At 42.4% G+C, this 23,518-nt stretch overlaps 1 protein-coding gene across 2 annotated transcripts in view; it reads left to right on the plus strand.

The window, feature by feature from the left end:
- The first annotated feature begins 776 nt into the window (after positions 1-776).
- Positions 777-23,518, plus strand: part of LOC143040603 (uncharacterized) — a 26,261-nt gene continuing 3,519 nt past the window's right edge. The window contains exons 1-2 of one of the 2 annotated variants that reach the window (XM_076211729.1): positions 777-1,528; positions 6,138-6,320. In XM_076211729.1, the coding sequence (XP_076067844.1) occupies positions 1,105-1,528; positions 6,138-6,320 (607 nt within the window). In that variant the 5' untranslated portion in view covers positions 777-1,104. The remainder of the gene's footprint in view (positions 1,529-6,137; positions 6,321-23,518) is intronic. The other variant, XM_076211730.1, reaches the window with a different exon arrangement.

A 23,518-nucleotide genomic window follows, 5' to 3' on the forward strand; every position in this document is an offset into this window, starting at 1 on the left:
GATTGTGAGATACTTTATCAAATGCCTTCTCAAGGTCGAGAAACACAGTCCACAAATATCTAAACCCAAACTGTCTGTCTGCCAAAATGTTCAGCTCTTAAAACATTTGACTTATCGAATTTTCATAATCTTTTTACATAATTTCATTATTGTGCTGGTCAATGATACCGGGCTGTAGTTTACTGGTGTCTACTTACTTCCACCTCTGTAAATTGTTTCGGCGTTAGCTTGATCAGAAATGTTATTACGATGAAAATAAAATGAGAAATATATGGTATATGCTTTTTTTTGCTATATGGTATATGCTTTTTTTTTGCGCAGGGGTTCCTTGAGACATGCAATTTATTTTAAAGGTTACGCAAGGGTAGAAAGGTTGAGAAACGCTGCTGTTAGCCCCTCCAGCTGCAGAAGACAAGAGCGGATTGGGGTGACGAACTCTCAATTCCTCTGACCGCTCTAACCTTTTGAGTACCTTACTTGACTTATATGTTTATTCTACGTGGACTCTAAGCGTGGTTTCTGTTTTGACTAAAGCAACACCATGGCTGTTGCTGTAGCCTACTAAACCCCTTATCGGCTAAGCACGATCCCTAGGCAGATAGAGATAGGGTTGCAGATCCACTGGACTTTAATCCATCACTCATATCTGTCCCAAATACTTTTATTGTTCTTATCCGCTACTTCCCCTTCTTTTGTTGGTCTTATCTGATGATTAAACCAGAGAACGCGTTGCGCATCATTTATTATGGTGGAAACGTTAGGCACTGCCAATGTAAGAGGATAGCGACAATTGCCATCCTGCTGTAGGACCGCCCGCCACCTTGCGAAGTCACTGGAAGCGCAAAACGCCGGAAGACCCTAGCCAGTTAGACTTCAGCTCAGCTTCGAACTTGCATGCGCACAAGGAAACGTGCCGTTCTTGCCCAGAGTTTCTCGAGTATTTACCAGATAGGAGTAAGGGTAGTGATGTATTTATCTTACCCCAATCCCCTGCCTGAACAAACACCTCCATATTCAGTCAACAAGGAGCCTGAAATGCGATAGGTCGCGTCGCATCAGGCAGAGCTATTTTGTTATTATTATTTTTCTTTCAACTTTTCCAAAATGCCTTTTCGCAACGCGAACACCTTGACCGTCGTCGTCATCTGTGCTGTCTTGTATCGCGTTGGTGCGTTGCTTACGCAGACGGGACCATGCGAGACTGTCTCGGCCACGAACCAAGACTTCCTCAGGTTCGCCAGGGCCCTCGAGGATCTGGCTTCGACCTTGAAGGAGTCCAGCCAAGCGACTCGGAATCACCAGGAGACGCTGACGCGACTTCTGTCGGTGTTGTCAGACCAGAGCACCTCTCGCTGTCAGCCACGGGAGGATCATCCCGTCAGACAAGGCAGTGGCTGGCATCCGACGAAGACGATGATAGTCGATGCGGCAGCGAAGGAGGAAGACTTTGAGAGGCTCTCACAGAGCGTTGCTACCCTCATGACGCAGTTCAGAGACTTGCGTAGGTTTGAAACGCCCCAACCAGCGCGTAAGTACAACTTTTTATTTATCAATTTATTTACTTAATTTTATGTGTTTATTTATTTATTTATTTATTTATTTATTTATTTATTCATTCATTTATTTATTTGTTTATTTATTTATTTATGTTAGGGATGGGGTGGGTCGTCGTCCAAAAGCACACCATATCCAATGTTCTGATGCGAGGTCTACATTATTTGCCCTGTGCCCTGATTTTTCTTTTTCGCGGCTCCAATACCTACTAAAATTGCCATCTTACCGCCTCTACTGTTTTTGGAATCACTGTAGTAACCCGTTCACCATGTAAAGCTTGTTGTTGTTGTCGTTCCCTAGACTGTCTGTCCGAGCAGTCCCGAGCTTATCAAATATTTTGTTCTCGCTTCTGCTGGGCGATTTTATTCAGTCGAGGGGAAACCTCCTTCCTTTGAGCCGATTAAAGAACATCTGCTGGGAAACGCATGGATAAAATTATTTGGTAACACTGACAGGAACATCGTGAAGGACGTCACTGGCGTGACGTTTTTCCTAATACGAAAGAAGCGTTAGTGGATCATCGGCAACGAGTTGCCATATACAACTGTCAGTGGCGGATCCAGGATAAAAATTTGTGGGGGGGCTAACCTGAATTCCTTCCTCTTAGTAGTCTGATGTATCAGAAGTCTGAGGTATACTTAACTTAATAATGTTTTTTCAGATTTTTCTGTATTTTAGACATATATAATAGAATGTATATTCGTTTTATATTGTTACACGCTTGTGCTAGTCAGTGATAAGGCACTGGCACGCGTATACTCTCGCATAGAGAGAAATTATTGCAGGATCCGTGTGTAGTGTTTGTGCACATGGACAACACAACACAAAACAATCATATAGGTGACAATACAGGTATGTTAAACGGCCAACGAACGTGGTATATCTCCTTTCTATCCCTTTTCAGCGCAACTGAGACACAACCCTGGCAACCCTACAACACGCGCAGCACAAAACAGATAAATGGAATTAAACAAATGCCAAACACAGCACAATTCCGCCCAAATACCGCACACATGCTGTCAGTTTATCTAACCCCCGGACCTGGCAAAACATCAGAAAGTACTAAAATCGATTAAATGACATCCTTACAATGATTCATGGAAAAACAAATTTGGAGGGCTGAACCCCCCCCCCCCCCCCCCCTGGATCCGCGCCTGGCAACTGTGTTCTTAGGAGTGGCGTTCATGCATTGCTATAATGTATATTTGAGGCTGGGATTTTATCCATAACTATCCTTGTAGCAGCCCGAAGGGATTTCTCCCCGTCCTCGCTTTATATGCAAAGGGGGACGGAGAGGGGGGGTCGCCGATTAAATGAAGCGGCCTCGCTGTGGATGTACTGTGTCTTGCGACACTGCTTCTGACCCAGGGCGGTGGGCAGGGTGCAGGGATGACCCGTCATCCAGGAGGTGCTCAGATGAGAGGAAGGGTGGGAGGGGTGTGGAGTGTATTTAGGGATGAAATGGGTGGGAGTGTTTTCATGCCTTTCCCTTTTTGGCTACCTCCCTTGGAAGGGGGAAAAAGCCTTGGTATATGTATGTATGTATCCTTGTATTAATTATTAGGGTGCCCGCCGAACACCCCTGGACAATCTATCGATAAAAAAACGTTAACAAATGAATAGGTAAATAAAATAAATACAAATGAATTAAAATCTGGCTCAAGACCACTCTTAAGCTGAATTTCACGCGGCTAACACTTGGCGTACGAGGGATAATACGTACGAGTATACGTGATAGAAGTGAATGGATGATGCTGTGATGCAAGGAAGGGAGGGGGGTGGGGGTGGGTGAGAGGGTGAAGGAATATGTGTAAATGATAAATTGAAGCAGCCCGAAAGGATTTCTGCTCGTCTTCCCTTTTTCTGTATGAGGGGACGGATGTGCTGTGCTTTGCTGCACTGCTTCTGACCCTTCTGAGTAGTGGGCGAGATGCAGGGATGACCCGTCATTCAGGAGGAGCCAAGATAAGAGGGAGGGAAGAGGGTGGAGGGGAGTGGAGTATATGGGTAAAAAGCCTTTGGTATATGTATGTATATATATGCGAATTTTTCTTAATAAATGTATATGTATGTATATATATGCAATAAACTTTTAATAAAGGGGATGGGTGTCTTGGTGTTTCTTTGATTTAGACTAACTGTATGACAGGGTTGACCGATATGTTTTATGGAGAGTGAGGATGTATGAAATAAGTGGAAATCTGTTGAAGGCTGTCAATTGTTTTACATGAATAATTAATGAATTTTGTATGATGATTGGGAATGGAGAGAATGAGTGGTTTGAGGTGAAGGACTGGGTAATGTCACTACAGTTGTTCAACGTGAATATTGATAGGGTGGTGAGGGGCTTAAACACAAGGGTGCTAATCGGGGATTTGAAACTGAGGAATGAGGGTGGAGGGAATGGGAGGTGAGATAGTTGTTTATGGCTGGCTGGCTGGCTGGCTGGCTGGCAGTACACTTTTAGCTGAGTCGAAGGTGAGTCTGAAACAGTTAAAACAGAGTTTGGGAGAATGATGATGAAGGATTACAAAGGCGGAGCATGCCGACAGGAGACCTTTTGGTCCATATCTAGGTCGGATGCGAGAGAAAATCATAATAATAATAATAAAATGATAAATAAAAACTCTAATAATGTAAATAACAAATAAAATACATAAACAAATGCATAGGTGTAGTTAAATAATGAACAAACGGTAAATAGTAAATAATGATAAATTGACATACAGTATAACTAATAATAAATGAAAATCAAACAGACAATTGATAACAAAACAAAAACAAATAATATAAAATAAATTATAAACATTACAGCATCTTGCTTAGATGTTTATCTAAATAATTCTTAAAGCTTCGAACTGAACTACATTGCACTACCTGTGCAGGAAGTTTATTCCAGTCATTAATGAATGTAAATATGGGCAAAGACATTAAGATGTACAAGGAGTGACGATGTGGGTGGGTTGGAAATTAGTTTAAAGTATGAGAGACTGGAAGAAGTGGAAATGTTGTATTTGGGGTCACATGTGGGAGGAAATGGAGGTGTGGAGGTAGAGATGAATTATAGAGTAACGGGAGTAGTAGGTGTATGTCTGGAAGGATGGAAAGTATTGCGAGAGAAAGTATCTGAAATGAACGCAAAAAGGTTCCATAGGGGGGGGGGGGAATAATTGTGCCCACAGCACTTTGCGGAATGGGGATGTGGAATCCCCAAAAGGGACACGAACCATTTTCAGCCACACACACCCACACATCAGTTTGCTTGTATCAAAAAAGCAAACACATCCCTTTCATTAAAATACGTGAATTAATAAATATTGCCCTCTCTACTGTGGTTAACCTTTTAAATCTTACAAAGGTGGTGGTCATGGTAGGGTTGGTACTACTGAAAGGGGTCACGTACTGGAAAAGTTTGGTCATGGTAGGGTTGGTACTACTGAAAGGGGTCACGTACTGGAAAAGTTTGGGAAACACTGGTGTTAAAGTGTATGGAAAGAGTAGCGAAGATGGATATAGTAAGATATGCGAGGACGAGTCGAAAATCGGGAATGGAGAAGGAGCTGGTGGGATGGGATGATCATAGATTGCCGAGATGGTTTGGGCATATGGAAAGAGTGAGTAAAGAAGGACTAGCCAAAGGAGTGTGGAAAGCAGATGTGGATAAAGTGGACTTAAATGGAAGACAAGAGTGAGGGGGATGGGCGAGGTGAAGGGAGCTTTGGATGGGAGAAAAATGTCTGATGAACAAGGAAGAGCGAGTCAAAAAGGATGTTCTGCTGCATTTGTTTATTGAGTTGATGACTAGGGATAGGGATAAGTGTCTCTATATTTTAGACAGGCGGAGATAAACCAGTCCTAGGTATAGAAGCAATGTGCCTTGCGGCTATATTTTTGACTTAGCAGTGTGGCGGGAACAGGGATGGCTTTTCGTCAACGAGGAAGAACAACGAATGAGAGGAACAGCAAATGGGCTTTGGCTGGGTGAGGTGTGGATGGATATAGGACATACTTGTCTCGGATCGTCCCTCTCTTATGAGGGAAAAAAGCCTTGAGGTATATTTATGTATGCACAGTACCATTTAAATGAATTAATTCTATAGTACAATATTAGCTATGTGAAACAAAGTGAATACATAAGATTATTACAAAATATAATCACATTAATTGAAAACAGAAGCGTGTTTGTTGTTTTCTGAAAAAGTCGTATTTGCGCTTAATCGATATTTGCTTGTGCCTCATTTGTGTACTAAATTCTTCTTCTAATAATACTCCCTCTGATTCGGAATGCTAAATTATTTGTGATTTTCTGAAATTATTTTCTGACTGTTACTACATTTGTTTGTATATTCATCCAAAGAGGTGCCACGGAGATTCACAATACTACAATACAGAGAAGCCCCAATAAAAAAAACGTCATCCTGTAATCGATTTAGATTACCGAAACGGTGACATAGAGATGTATAAAACAGTTGGTGTAACGATTAACATTCCACAAACTCAATTATAAAATTTGAAATGTAACTGCTGTCAATATACTATCTTTTGGTCAATCTCCCTGTCTATTTGAACTTCCGTGTTTACAGCCCACTGCCCTTCCCCTTACGAAAGGATTGGCAAGGACTGCGTCTACATCCATACGGAGGACATTAAGCCTTGGCACGATGCTCGTGCCCACTGCAAGAGCCAAGGAGGAGACCTGGCAGTACCTTACGATGTCGGTCTTCTTCGGAAGCACATAGATGAGTCATTTAAACTGGGTATGTATGGTAAGTTTTCAAGTTCTGTGACACCGGTTAGATAAGTTTTTGTGTACATCTGGGTCTCATTGTATGCGAATTCGGTTTGTGCAGATTCGCGTGTATTTGACATAGGGGTGGGGGACGGGGAGGGGTGGGATCACATGTCCGGGGGACGCAGTTTTAGAGGGGGGTCAATCCTAGCCTGGACTTACCACCTACAAGGCGGACAAAATAATGATAATAAAAAGAGGTCAAACAAGCCCTGAATAATTTGACCGTATTCGACGATTTCTGTGTTAGAACAAACAAAATATGAAATATTTTCCCTTATCCATTCTGCAGTCGGGGCATTAAATAAAAATCTTAAAATCTGTTTGATTATTTCGCAAGCTAATAGCTAAAACGTCTACGTAAAATGATTAAGTTTGACTCATGCTTTCATTGAGAAATATGGTGTAGGATTGACTAATCTTAGTGTTGCACCGAGACTTTACTGACTGTTAGGACACCAGAAGCTCATCTAGACATACCTAGGGAGTTCCGTTGTCCAAGAAAGCCTCAGCATTGAATCTGACCGATGGATATGAACTTTGGTGATATTATTCATGAATTTGCCAGTAGTAAATAAAAAAAAATCCCAATGTGATCTATTTATAGATATGATCAATTATTATATCTTAATCTTATCATTCTTATGGCAATTGTTTTATTTTGAAATAGATATTTTTCAGAAAATACTAACACAACCACATTTCAGTCTGGGGAATGTTTTTTTCTGTTATTAATGAAAAAATCTTATTCTTTCATTTTCTATACCGGTAACCTATAACCACGTTACATTAATTAGGGTTATAGGTAGTAAGGGTGGTGGAGGTGGGAGGTGGTGATGGAGGGGGAGGAGCCTCTGAAAACTTTGCATCAGGGTGACGCGCGCTTAGGCATGTAAAGGCGTTGATGTGACGTCTTTTGCGAAATATGCGAAAACGCTTTGCGAGTACATTCTGCGGTTGTATGAAAGGCCTGTAGGCAATGTGAAAAGGCCTATACAAATAATGCAAGATATTCGATATTGATACACACACACAAACACACACACACACACACACACACACACACACACACACACACACACACACACACACACACACACACACACACACACACACACACACACACACACACACACACACACACACATATAATCTCGTGGCGTAGTGGTTAGAGTTCTCGCCTGGCACTACGGCGGTTCGGGTCTTTCGATGTTGATGGCTTAGTATTAAAGTGTATTGTGATTGATAAAACACACACACACACACACACACACACACACACACACACACACACACACACACACACACACACACACACACACACACACACACACACACACACACACACACACATACAAAACCTCGTGGCGTAGTGGTTAGAGTTCTCGCCTGCCACTACGGCGGTTCGGGTCTTTCGATGTTGATGGCTTAGTATTAAAGTGTATTGTGATTGATAAAACACACACACACACACACACACACACACACACACACACACACACACACACACACACACACACACACACACACACACACACACACACATACAAAACCTCGTGGCGTAGTGGTTAGAGTTCTCGCCTGCCACTACGGCGGTTCGGGTCTTTCGATGTTGATGGCTTAGTATTAAAGTGTATTGTGATTGATAAAACACACACACACACACACACACACACACACACACACACACACACACACACACACACACACACACACACACACACACACACACACACACACACACACACACACACACACACATACAAAACCTCGTGGCGTAGTGGTTAGAGTTCTCGCCTGCCACTACGGCGGTTCGGGTCTTTCGATGTTGATGGCTTAGTATTAAAGTGTATTGTGATTGATAAACACACACACACACACACACACACACACACACACACACACACACACACACACACACACACACACACACACACACACACACACACACACACACACACACATACAAAACCTCGTGGCGTAGTGGTTAGAGTTCTCGCCTGCCACTACGGCGGTTCGGGTTTTTCGATGTTGATGGCTTAGTATTAAAGTGTATTGTGATTGATAAAACACACACACACACACACACACACACACACACACACACACACACACACACACACACACACACACACACACACACACACACACACACAAGTTGGAACAAGTTAGATGAGAAAGTGGTGTGTGCAAAAACAATACATGAATTTAAAAATAGTTTAGATAAAATGAGATATGAAGACGGGACCCCACGAGCATAGCTCCCCTTCCCGTAAAATACAACTAGGTAAATACAACTAGGTAAATACACACACACACACACACACACACACACACACACACACACACACACACACACACACACACACACACACACACACACACACACACACACACACACATATACATATATATATATATATATATACATATATATATATATATATATATATATATTGTTACGAATCTCGCTCACACTTCTGAGTTATAACACATAGTAAGAGTGAATGAATGAATGAGTTCCCAAGACCCTTTGTCTTTGGGATATCTCAAAGAAAAATGACAAGGCCTTCTGTCTCGTAACATACAGTAAGAGTGAATGAATGAATGAGTTCCCAAGATTCCATGTCTTTGGGTAACTTAAAGAAATTATAAGGCCGCCATTCACTTTTTGTATTGTGAAAAGTGAAAAAAAAACACAGTTGGAAAGTTTAACACTATTCATTAAAGTTAATAGGATTACATGAGTGATTACAAATAAGGACATACACATTGAGTAATAAGTTTTAAAACAGAAGGTTCCCGCTCGTAAAACTTTTAACGGGGGTGAAAGAGAAATTAATTAATTACTAACAAAAAATAGTCTAGGCTTCCCGCGTCACTGCCATAGACGTCACATAACACCTAAATGAAATTCTAGCTGAGTTAATTATCTTACGAATAATACAGGGGGAGTACAGAGGACTTACATCAGCCGACAATCCTCCCGAGGCGACACAACCTCTACATGGCACTTAGTATCCAAGACTTATCCTCTGACACGCCCTATGGACACCTAGTTCTTCTACAAAAATCCTCTGATTAGCTCATAGGATTAGCATCTATGGAGAATGAACCTGATTGGCCAAGTTAGCTAAAACGTTCTGTGCCGGTCTAGGTTGGCGGGAAGTGTTACGCAAAACGAAGAACAAGCGCCCAGTTGTATGGGCCTCTCACCCAACGCGTCCTCCGTAAGCGTTTTCTGTAATCAGACGTAATCGCAAATAACGCCGTTATCCAAAGTAATCTATTCCACCCTTACATATATGGGAATATATGTGACAATATATATATTTATATATATATATATATATATATATATATATATATATGTATATGTATATATATGTATATATATACATACATATATATATATGTTTAAAAGAAAACCTGCTGCCAAGATTTACACACACACATACACACACACACACACACACACACACACACACACACACACACACACACACATATATATATATATATATATATATATAAATATATATGTGTATATATATGCATATATATATGTGTGTATATATATGTATATATATACATATATGTATATATATGTATATATATATATATATGTGTGTGTATATATATATATATATATATATATATATATATATATATATATATATATGACATTTCTTTCTACCACTGCATTGGTAGTCACATTATTTTTGGAACTGAACCAATATATTGCATGATCAATATCTTTAACATATAAATGTAGGCTTTGGATTGTACACGTTAAATTATCTTATTGTTAATAAGATTGTTAATAAATCAGCAAACTGCGGATATCCTGGGACGGCCTTGGGTCACAGCCCAGATAAGGGATGGGCAACCTTTTAAAGAGCGCGGGCTAAAATTGACCAATGTTAGATGGAAAAGGATTCTTGAGTGGCAACTGATGTTGCTGGGAACATAGTGTTCTTTACTGTCTTTTAACAACTATTGGGGAAACATTTTCAGTTGTTGAAAAAAGTCATTATGGATCGGTACAATCCAAGAATATTATAAGTATGGTTTGTAAATCATGTCACATTGAATAAATGTGAAGTTTATTGATTTAGTTTTTACTCGTTTTTTAATGCATGTGCTCTTCTAAATATCATATAATGGCACACAATTAAAATATGTCATTCTTATCTGCAAAAATGTACGAACATTTTTCATTTCACATAGTTTTAACAGAAAAATACTTAAATGGTAAATATACCGAGGGTATAAAAGGATTTTATCCTGATGTTAACTAATACCCAGGAATCAATGTGACTCCTAACTGCCATCATAATCCTTCATTTTATAAAGCTCCCGACTCTACCCGTGGTGAACAGTAGAGCTGGACGGCAATTAGCAGTCAGTTTGATTACTAGGTTTTAGTTAATACCAGGTTAAAGCTCTTTCGTGCCTTCAGCAGTATTATCGGGTGAGCGGTCGACTAGCACTACTATACGCCGATCCTCGGATCGATCCCAGCGATAGCCGTGATGAATATATTAACATCATATATATATATATATATATATATATATATATATATATATATATATATATATACTGTATATACTGTATATATATACATATATATGTGTGTGTATGTATATATATATATATATATATATATATATATATATATATATATATATATATATTGTGACGCCTATGGGGAAGGGCCAGGTTCAAAACTAGAGTTCTGCTTAAGAATGATTATTTCCTTCAAAAAGATACAAATAAACAAGATCGAAAAAATAGAAGTCGCCAAAACTAGCGAAAAGTACAATGTCCGAAACACGTAAATTCACAGAACATAAAAGGCTAATATTGCCAAGACACGTATATATATAAGTGTCGATCAAATATCGACATTCAATAAAGAAAAAATAGTCTTAAAGACAATTTGTGGTAAGGTCGAGAGATATCGACCAACAGAATGGAAACTAAGTCCTACGTAATAATTTACGTAAAAATTACTAAGTCGAGTAAATTCTACGACTAAAAGTCTAAGTCCAACAAAGTGGACGAGTTCTAGCAAAGCTAGACTAAGATATGAGATTAGTGCAATGGGACTCTGGTTTAAGCAGAGACCAGAATGATTCGAGAAAATACAAGTCGAGATGAAACTACGACTATAAGGTCTAAGTCCAACGTAGTGGACGAGTGCAAGGGGAGCTCCGATAAGCAAGAGTCTGGATTCTGGATTCCAAGAAAAGACCACCTCGCTTGCGCGGGATCGGGTTTTGTGGGAGGGGAAGAATGTCTGTTAGAAAATGAAAAGATAGTAGTGTATAAAAGAGGGCTATTGCCACTGGGCGAATTGCGAGCGATTAGGGGCTTATTTGTTGTCGTGGCTTAGGAGAACTGGACCGGGAGCTTGGAGGGCAGCGCTTGACGCCGGAGGTTAGGATTACCAACGGGATTAGGATCACCAACGAAAGTTTAGAAAATGGTAGGAGGCGTAGTAGTAGAGAAAGGTGGAAAAACGGAAAAATCTTTAGTGGGAGGTAAACTGAAATGAGAAGATGTAGTAGAAGAGAAAGTTAGAAAGGAAGCGAATTTTAGTCGAAGAAAAAGTAAGTGTAGATGTTTGTACGTGTGTTGTGGCTCTGTTCGTGAGAAGTGTATGTGTGTATCTTACGAGAAGTGAGTTGATTTCACTTTCCGCGTGTAGAGGGCGGTCCTGATAAGCCACAGGGGGGGCGAGCGTACCCTGATTATCCCCAGGTTTTGGGTTTGAAGTCCTTTTAGAGCTGATCAAGGGGCGGTGCGAGGGGGGGCAGACGGGCGGTGTACACCCGCCTGCCGACGTCAACGAAGAGATCAGTGACCAGAACGGGAGCAGCAAGGAGATAACTCCTCGCCGCCACCGCTGGCGAGCGTGTTCCTGATGAGCCACAGGTGGGGCGAGCGTTGCCTGTTTATCCCCAGACTAGGTTTGGAATTCGGAAGAGTCGATTCAGTGGCGATGCGAGGGAGGGGCAGACGGGCGGGTGTTGTATGGTCTCTTTCCTTCCAATCACAACTCTGAAAACAGAGAATTACGCGATTGGGAATTGTGTGTAAATGTCAGAAGTGTAAACTCGCTCACCAGCGTCAGCGAGAGGCCAGCGTTTGGTTGCGGGCCGGTCGGACAGAAAGGTGTCCCAAGTCTCTCCGTCAACCAGCCTGCGGTCAGATTGGGCGTACTGAGAGAGACGGTTTGGGCCTCTGCTTTGCTAGCGAGAAAGTGTGCATGTGCCTCTTTTCTTCCAAGCACTACTCTGAAAACAGAGATTTACGTGACTTGGGAAATGTGTGTGTGTATTTGTCTTGGTGTAAACCCGCCTGCCGACGTCAACGTAGAGGTCGGCCATGCCAGACCGGCAGCAGCTAGGAGATATATCTCCCAGCCACCACCGGCCGGCGATGATACTTGGAGCTTGTGGAGAGAGTTGGTTGAAGAGACGTCCGACCTCTAGGAGAGCTGAGTTGATTCTGTCAAGAGTCCAACTTGACCGTATACACAATATTATAGACTCTTCTCCGTAAGATCCGGAGAGATGCCGTGTCGCTAGACGCGACGATTAACAAGAGTGTTTAGGAATACTTCCTAGTACATGCACGGATATTCTTTACATCAATGAATAGAAAATAATATTTGATGAAGTTACCTTGTCAATCTTAGATAAGCAGAAACTTAATAGTTTTTATATGAATATCTATACGTACGTAAATGTAAGTTGGACGCAGTTGCCAAAATATAGGTTCACATGATAATTTCCAGAGCGCGCGTAAGATATGCACGTTCTCACGCCGGTGTTTCGGCGTCCGAATACAACGGTAATGTGCAATTTATCTTAATCTTATGTAAATCAATTCCTAAGATTGACAAGATAGATCCACAAAATAATATACATACATAAATCTATATGCAAAGTATGGAATAGTTTGTCAAAGCACAAAAAAGAACGAAATACGTCCGATGAATAGAATTCATCACTTTAAGAGTCTCTAGACGTCGATTTACCTCACGTAGGCACAGATCTTTCTCACCGGCGTCCGAAGACTAAAAGAATATGTAATTTCTCTTATCTTACGTAAATCAATTCGTAAGATTGACAAGAGAGATCCACAAGACAATATACATACATAAATCTATATGCAATGTATAGAATATGTTTGACAGAACACAAAAAGAATGGAATACATCATAAATATATAATTCATCACTTTAACAGTATTCTTACGTCAATTACCGACAGTTGGAAGCCGAGAGTCCACCAAGCCCATCGTGGGAACGGCCGGCATATACCAAGGTACACATACGCACATGTGCGCATGTGCGTCTGAATGAAATCTTCACTACGACGAGCCTGTAGTCGTAACTATATATATATATATTTCTAAATAGAAATGTAGTAGCACATTTGTAAATAACACACAGGAACCCACAGTCGGAGAAAGAATAAACTTCGAATAAAGAATAATCCTATATTTCGGCTATCAACTGTAGCCCTCTTCAGGTAATTTCCTGAAGAGGGCTACAGTTGATCGCCGAAATATAGGATTTTTCTTTATTTGAAGTTTATTCTTTCTCCGACTGTGGGTTCCTTTGTGTAATATATATATATATATATATATATATAAATATATATATATATATATATATATATATATATATATATATATATATATACATATATAACACTGGTCTACATGATTTTTGGTGTCCAGGAAATAAAAGTCATTCCTAGAAGAACTTGGTCTCCTGAATCCAAAAATAACCTTCATTTTGACCAATCAGGTCTAGTTTTGAAGTTACCGAATTTCCATGTAATCACAATGTGCGTACGTCCACTCTAATTTTCTTTGCCATATCGAATTCTAATTTTCTATTTTTCCAGGTTTTTTGACATGTGGTGAATTCAGTAACAAAAAATGAGCAAGATGTTGTCTTCTAGAAGGTTTTGCGTAAATTCTCCAAAAGTGTTTTGTTACGTTTTTGGAGAATACACTTTGCCTGAAAATCGGAAAAACATCACGGACTTTGTTGAAAGAGCTTATATGGCATATTTTGGGGTCAAGCTGGGAGACCAAGATAAATACTGGGCACCGCATAGTATTTTCCAATAACAATGCACAGAGCATATGCGACAGTGGACTAAAGGGACAAGGAAAAGTATGAGATTCGCTGTACCAATGGTGTGGCGGGAGCCCAAAAATCACCTAGATGACTGCTACTTTTGTGCCCTAAATTTGAAGGATATTAACAGGAAAAACCGACAAACGCTTGTCTATCCTAATCTTGCCTCAGCTATCAGACCGGTTCCACACAGTGAAGAGCTTCCTATTCCTATCTTCAGTGTCTTGCCTCAGATAACTTTGCCCTCAACTGAAGAAATCTCATCACCTGAAGATGACACTGGAGACGAAGACTTTTCAGGTACGACTTTACTTCAGCTTTTCTCCCAGGAGGAGCTGAATGATCTAGTTCGTGACTTGAACCTCCCCAAAAACTCAGCAGAGCTGTTGGCTTCCCGACTGAAAGAAAAGAATCTTCTAGAGAATGGCATCTTTTCATAGACAGCTCTAAGCGTAGTTTAAAAAGTGTATTGTTGCACAACGGGAATTTGTATGGCTTTGTCCCACTTGCCCACTCAACAACTCCTACGGAAAAATATGAAGAAATTAAGTAAATTTTAAAGAAGATACGGTACTATGATCATAAATGGGTCATCTGTGTTGACTTGAAGATGGTGAACTTTCTCATGGGACAGCAATCTGTTTATACCAAATACCCATGCTTTCTTTGCATGTGGGACAGCAGAGACAGAGTAAACCACCATGTTAAGAAAGACTGGCCGCCTCGAACAGATATGGTTCCACGTAGAGCTGTCAATATATTGGAAGACCCTTTAGTTGAGCGAGATAAGATCATTTTCCCCTCATTGCACATCAAACTCGGACTGATCAAGCAGTTCGTCAAAGCTCTTAACAAAAATGGGGAGTGTTTCAAATATATCTGCTATGTATTTCCAGAACTGACGATTGAAAAACTGAAAGCAGGGATTTTTGATGGACCACAAATCCGTAAGCTCTTGAAGGACACAAACTTCATGAAAACGATGAGTGAACCTGAAGCATCAGCATGGCGCGCATTTGTTGAAGTAGTGCAAAATTTCCCTGGGAACCACTAAAGTGACAACTATAAGGATCTTGTTGCCAACTTAATATCAACTTTTGGTGAAATTGGTGCAAATATGAGCATCAAAATGCATTTTCTTTTCAGTCACCTTGATCGTTTTCCTGAAAATCTCGGAGATATTAGCGATGAACAAGGTGAACGATTTCATCAGGACATCAAGGAGATGGAAACTCGGTACCAAGGACGTTGGGACTCTGTAATGATGGCAGACTACTGTTGGTGTTTATAAAATGAGGTTCTCCAGCCGCTCAACATTTACGGCACACAAAGAAACGTAAATTTATTCCTTGAATTTTGTGCCATAAAGCTTTTATTTCATTTTTCTATTTCTGCTCTTTTCTGTATAATGGCCTCGCTATTTCTTCCTATGTTTTGCTCATGTATGAATAAAATACTTTGTCAAGGAAACAGTCTTGTTTAATTCCAAAAGTCACCAAATATCAATTCTTGTATACAGTTCGAAAAGATTTTATGAGGATTTTCATCATCCAACGTAACAAATTGGAAATAAGAAGAGTCAGAAAACTAGACCTGATAGGCAAAAACTGAAGCAATTTTTTAATTTAACAGGCAAAATCACATAAGAATTCGCTGAAATATTTCAAACACCAGGCAAATTTTTTTTGCTGTTGCCCAGTGTAATACATATTATATATATATATATATATATATATATTTATATATATATATATATATATATATATATATATATATATATATATATATATATATATATATTTATGTGTGTGTGTGTGTGTGTGTGTGTGTGTGTGTGTGTGTGTGTGTGTGTGTGTGTGTGTGTGTGTGTGTGTGTGTATGTTAAAGACAGATTGGACATTGTCAGAAGTTCCGCCTAGGTATTCGAACCCTAACCCGTGCGTCGATAATCACGAGGTCTAGACGCTAGCAATCGTGCTACATGTGATGATTGGAAAGAGCTGTGCAAGTGCCCGACAATCCTTCATGTGTGTGTGTGTGTGTGTGTGTGTGTGTGTGTGTGTGTGTGTGTGTGTGTGTGTGTGTGTGTGTGTGTGTGTGTGTTTGTGTGTGTGTGTGTGTGTGTGTGTATGTGTGTGTGTGGACTCAATTTATGTAAATTCAGGTTGTGCGAATTTCTTGCGATACTTCTAGCATATAAGGAGACCCTAGTCACTAGTGTATCGTTGACATATATTGTTACTACTACTGCTGCTTCGATTGGAAAACAAATATGGCGTGTGACCGGTCCTACAGTTTTGAGCTCCGTGCTCTTTGTTAGAATTCCGGCAGTGTTATTGTGTTCCAACCCTTCGTTGTGTGCTGTGAGATATTATAAGACCACCTCTACCATTTTTTGTCATCACGGTGTGTGAACATTAACTAACTTAGTCTATAACTGTGAAAACATTATCCCTCCGACCTTCCTGGTCAGGGGCGGCCAAGTCTGCGCATGCGCAGTAAGAGGTTTGTGACGACATGGATGAATCGCTCTCCCCGCATACTGCCTCATAAATCCTGAACTCCTGTGAATAATCTTAACGTGTGGTAATCATGGACTACTCAGGGCCACAGGCTATTGCCATCGTTGAAGCCGATCTCGCTATGAGTGACGATGAAAATCCAATTAACATATGGCCCCCACTTACGACTTACAACCATCACGCTCAAGGAAATTCTCCTGCATCTGGCAACTCTGCACCACAACCATTTACCCCCGCTAAACGCACTCTAAATGAAGTCTCCAATAATAGCAGCCCACCACCTTCTCCTGCTGCTAAATCATCGAAGAAGAATCCAATGATAGAGCCACAAGCTTATGATATCACACCATCTCCCACCCCTACCCCCCCAATCTCGTCCTATACTTCGCCGTCACAGGCTCCTGCCTTTGCTCCCAGAGAGAAATATGTCAAATTAACTTTCCCTGACAACTCAAGCTGTGACGTGAAACTTCGGTGGCTCTCCAACGTTGCCAAGTCTTTCCGTCTCGATCGTGAGCTGGCTGAGGTGAAGATGTCAGCTATTACATCTCGTTTCGTCTATGTTTCAAGACAACGACAAGACATCATTACAAGTATCACGAGTGGGGAAATATTATCTTTACGCCTAGTCATCCAGGACTCCACGGAAAGACCACGTAAATTCCCTACGTACCTCCTCACTCGATACCCTGTCAGCATCGATGCCTCTCATGCCAAGGAATATCCAGGGATACATACAGCTCGCAGATTCGTCCAAAATGGGACGCCAATCAACCGACTAGTCATCACGTGGAGCCTACTTGAACCACCGCCGCCTACCTTAGAGTTCCCCTTCCTACCTTTCCTCCCTCCCTGTGAGCTTCGCAAAATGAAAGATGAAATTCCATGGTGCTATAAATGCTGGGGCTTCAAACATATCTCAAGATACTGTTCCGCTCCCGCAAAGTGTGCCTGGTGCGCGGAGAATCATGACACTCGTTCCTGCCCTCACCGCCCACCCACTCCACCCACCACGCCCGACGACTCCGCATCTACCTCAAAACTTTCCATATCCCCACCACCAGACACATCCCGATGGAAGTGCCCCCGATGCCATAAACCAGGGGTCAACGTTTGGCATGGCTGTACTAAGCGAACACCCACGGCCACTTCCCAAAGACTTGGACCACCACTATCATCACTACCACCACCACCACTTCCAGCCACCTCTCTCACGACGCCCAGCACCACGGACTCTGCTGAAGTACAAGCTCTTCGCCAAGCTGTTGCATCTCTCGAATCCCGCTGTTCAGCCCTCACGAAGCGATTCGATGCCATAGATGCCCGTATCGAAAGTTTAGTTAACCAACAGGCTACCACAGCAACCACACTCGCCAGTCTAGTTGAATCTCACAAAGTTGTTATCACCTCTGTCACAGCCCTTACAGAGCGACTTGATACAGTTGCCTCCCATCTAGAAAAGCTCTCGTCGCCTTTGAACTCCTCTACCCATGCTCCGCCTGGCAGCGCCCACATTCAAACACCAACCTCTTCCGGCTCTCGCAAAGCACATAGTAATAAGATTCTCTGATCTCGTATCGCTTCACGTCATCTCCTGGAATGCTATCGGAATACGCCATAACACGAAACTCACTGCACTGAAGACATATGTCCATCGCCATCACCCCCAGATAATATTTATTCAAGAAGCCTTTCCCGGTGGTGCTCAGCCATGCGACACAGCACCTACGCTGTCTGGCTATGTCTCATACATACATCCAGCCAGGAATGGCCTCATTTCTTACGTCCACGCATCCATGCCACACAAGCTCCTTCGATGCTCCAGGGATACTACTATGACCTTTCAGTTAATTGAAGTCACTGTGGGCAATGGTAAACTTCGACTTTGCAACGTATACTCTGCCCCTGGTGTTATTAATCTTGTTGCCCTCCCAGTACCTACAAATCGTGGAGTGATTTATATGGGGGATTTCAACGCTCGACATCCTGCTCTTGGTGATGCCTCCCCTGTCCCCAACCGTAGTGGAATCCCTCTACTCAACTACATACATCGGTACCGACTCACACGATGGGAAACTGGTGGAGCCACACATGCACGTGGAGGCACAGTTGACCACATCATCACGTCTGGCCTCGTGCCATCCCGTGTCGCCTGTCAATCAATTCCTTCTCTCTTCTCCGACCATATTGCTCTTAGTTTATACTACTCCATACCATCTCGGATTCCAACTCCTCATCACCGGACCCGTATATCCATTCCTCCTAAATATTGCCCTACGTATATTTCGTACATCTCTAGTCTCCTTCCCACATTTGACTTCCTATCCCCCGACGCACTATACACGTCCTTAGTGAATACCACACACGACTTCTACAGCCGCTATGTAACCAAAGCTCACCTACCACGCCGCCCTGTACCTCACTCATGGACGTTGGACCACCGTATTATCCAAGCGGAGAGAGCTACACAGACTACTGGTCATACTTTTCAGACGCAACCCACACCTGATTCTTTACATCAGTACCAAATAGCACGGGATAATATGGTCGCCCTCCAGAACTGTGCCTACAAAGAGTCTTGGCAGAAATACACTGATTCCATAAATCACCAGACTAGTATCGCGACCATGTGGCGCCTTGTAAAAAGGGTCGTTAAGAAGCAACCTCCCAGCGCCCTCCATCACAGTCCAGCCGCCTACGCCCAGGACCTCATTACTTTATGGTCGTCACAGTCACAGACTTACAATCTTCCTACGCATATCCAAGAGGCACTCTCCACTCGTCGCAACACCCGTAATCTCCACCTAATGGCTGCTCTTCTCCACCCAGATGAAGAAGACGACGTCCCGATTACGGAGAATGAATTACGACTAGCCATAGCTAATACAAAAACTTCTGCCCCCGGGGATGACGGCATTACATACCAAGTGCTCCGACTCCTACTGGAAGTTCCTGGCAACCCCCTCCTTCGCCTCTTCAACCTCTGCCTCCTTCGTGGACATGTACCTGCAGCCTGGACTTTAAGCACGATTGTTCCGATACCGAAACCAGGTACTGATAAATTCAGGCCCATTTCCCTAACTTCATGCTTCAGCAAGATGCTTGAACGTATCATCCTTGCCCGGCTCATGAATCGTCTACAAGGTCAACTCTCCCCGCAGCTGTATGGTTTCCTCCCACGTCGAAGTACGCACCACTGCCTTACTGAGCTCTACACCCGCCTCTCTCCCACCAGCGTAGTTGCCTTCCTGGACCTCAAAAGTGCTTTCGATGTAGCCAACCATGAAATAATTCTTGACCAGCTGGTTACCTTCGGAGTGCAAGGAAACCTCCTCCGGTGGATTCGAGGTTATCTGAGTAACAGGAAGTCACGTGTTCTCTTTCGAGGTGTGTGCAGTTCCTACGAGCAGTTCAAACTCGGTACCCCGCAAGGTGGCGTACTAAGTCCATTTCTTTTTAACGTCTTGATGCACCGCTTACTCTCACTTCTTCCTAACGTTCCCGGTACAACCCTTCTCTGCTACGCGGACGACATCTGCATCCATTCCAACTCGCCCGCTGACCTCCAATTCGTCCTAAATGGCTTCTACACGTCAACTACCGCTTGTGGTCTCATCATTTCCCCTGAGAAGAGCAGAATATTTTCATCTCGTACTCTCCAAGCACTACCGACGTTCAACATGGGAGGTGATGTTATCCCTCATTGCACACAGTACACATACCTTGGAGTACCAGCCCGGATCACTCCAGCCATACCGACTCGACAACGTATCCATCCCCTTGTTAATGATCTCCTTGATCGTCTGCAGGCCCGTTTTAACCCTATCAAGTGGCTTGCCACAAATTCCACCGGCGCTTCATTACCAATGGTCAGAACTCTATACACCACATTTCTTCGATCACTCGTTGACTACTTATCACCTGCCCTTTGTCAACTTCCCAGGAGAGCTTTGGAACCTCTCGAAAAATTCCAAAATAGAGTAATGAGATTTATCTTAGGTTGCCCTCCTTCGACTCGCATCGTTAACATGCAAAGTGAACTTGGTCTACCCTCGCTTGTAGAGAGAATATATGCTAACATGGCCATTCTCTCTGTAAAATGCCTCCGATCGCCCTATCTGTCCCCAAACTTTACTGCTACCATCAGAGCGTCGCTCGAACCTGACAGTGCACCCCGCCTCCCACTTCGACCAGGAGGCCGCAACCTCGTCACTACAGTGTGCAACACACTTAGAAACCTTGACATCCACGTCCCTGAAGAAACGGTTGAACCCGACTTGCCCCCGTGGCGAATCTCCCTCCCTAACGTCACCTTCACACCAACCTCCAAAGATGACCTTCCTGCACTTCAAAAGCAACTAGCACTAGAGACCATCGACAGCGTATCCTCAAAGATCCCCGCAGCTCATGTCATCTACGTGGATGGCTCAGTACAGGCTGATGGAAGAGCAGCGTGTGCCATGTACTCACCCACCTTACAGCCACCTGTGGAAGCTGGATGGATTGGCCGCAGGTTACCTGTCACATCAAGCTCCACGTTTTGTGAGCTACACGGAATCCTCGACGCAGTAACATATCTTGTAGACTGTAACGTAAATGGTGTGATCGTTTGTGACTCCCAACCAGCTCTACACGCCCTCTCCTCACCCAGACCCAACTACTATCGTGTTGTACAGGCCATACTGACCCAACTCGCCGTTATTCATGAAGCATCTATGGCCGTATCTCTCGTATGGATGCCTTCACACGTAGACCTTGCTGGCAACGATACTGTGGACCGTATTGCCAAAGCAGCTTGTGCCTTCGTCTTAGATAACGAACGCGTAGTACCCTCTCTCACATGCCTCAAAAACAGAATACACGCAGCCACTCACACCATAACAACACGCCGAAGAGATGCGGAACGAGCCACCAGTGTCTCCATTCAACACCACGACCACTTCCTACCCAGCCGCCACAAGTATCGCCGACGCGGACCCATGGTACGGAGACACAATGTTGTCAGTGCTCGGCTCAGACTCGGATATCGACCTGTGTGGCAAATATCCCAGGCGGAAGATATGCCACATTACTCATCATGCAGGCTGTGTAACCGCCCTAACGCCAACACTCTTGAACACTACTGTCTCCAATGCCCCATTGTGACAGACAGTATTCCACAGAGACAAGACGTGATAACTGTATGTAAACATTTACTTAGTGACGACAACTTAGATACACTCCTAGCTCGCCACCCCCATTTTGGGGGATTTTGATTGTTAAATCCAATCATACCTCCTTTTGTATCTCTTTCCATAACAATATGACTAATATACTATTGTTTGTCGCCCTCAGAAGCAATGAATTTATTAATCGGTGGACCATCTTTCCAAGGCAGCCTATACCTACGTCATGGACGTCACGCGCCCCATACGACCACCTCCTACCCAACCGCCACAAGTAACGCCGACGCAAGACCAGTACGAAGGCACAATATATGTCAGTGCTCGGCTCGGACTTGGGAGTCGACTTGTGTGACGGGGCTCCTAGACGGATGATATGCCACGGTGATCACCGTACGGGCTGCGTAACCGTCGTAATACGAACACCCTTGGTATTATTGTCTCCAGTGACCCATAGTGACAGACAATATTCCCCGGAGACGGGGCATGATGATTATATGTAAACACTTACATAGTACCACTATCCCGCCATCACCATTTCGGGGAATCCTGAATGATTATTGTATTATGTCTCCATTTAAAGAATGTATATAATATATGACATGTCCTCTAACACAATGCTGTGATAGATGTACTATTGTTTGCCGCCCACGGGCGTAATAAATTTATTAAAACAAAAAACAAAAACTGCTGCTTCTACTACTATCATTATTACTCTTGTTAATACTCATGTTATCATTATCATTGTAATTATAACCATTATTAGTACCATCATTAACGTCATCATTATCATTATTATTATTATCATTATTATTGTTATTATAATTAATATTACTATTATTATTATTATCATTATTATCATTATTATTACTATTATCATTATCATTATTATTATTATTATTATCATTATTATTATTATTATCATTACTATTATTATCATTATTATTACTATCATTATCAGTACTATTATCATTATCATTACTAATATTATAATGTTATGTTTATACATTCGTTTACTCCTTTATCTATTCATCTATTCATTCGTTAATTTATCTTTACACACACACACACACACACACACACACACACACACACACACACACACACACACACACACACACACACACGCACACGACTCGGTGGCGCGGTTGGTAGAGCGCTGGACTGCGAGCACGGTGGTGCTCGTAGTACTTGTTTCGAATCCTGCCCAGGGCCGAAATTATTTCGGTATCGCTGCGCTTCGGGTGGTCACTCTGACTCTCGTGGGCGGGGAGTTGGGTGTGTGTGTGTGCGTAAGGTCATAGCATTACCCATAGATTGGTCA

The sequence above is a fragment of the Oratosquilla oratoria genome, chromosome 29 (assembly GCF_046742065.1).
Source record: "Oratosquilla oratoria isolate Oo_2021 chromosome 29, ASM4674206v1, whole genome shotgun sequence".
Taxonomy (NCBI): Eukaryota; Metazoa; Arthropoda; class Malacostraca; order Stomatopoda; family Squillidae; genus Oratosquilla; species Oratosquilla oratoria.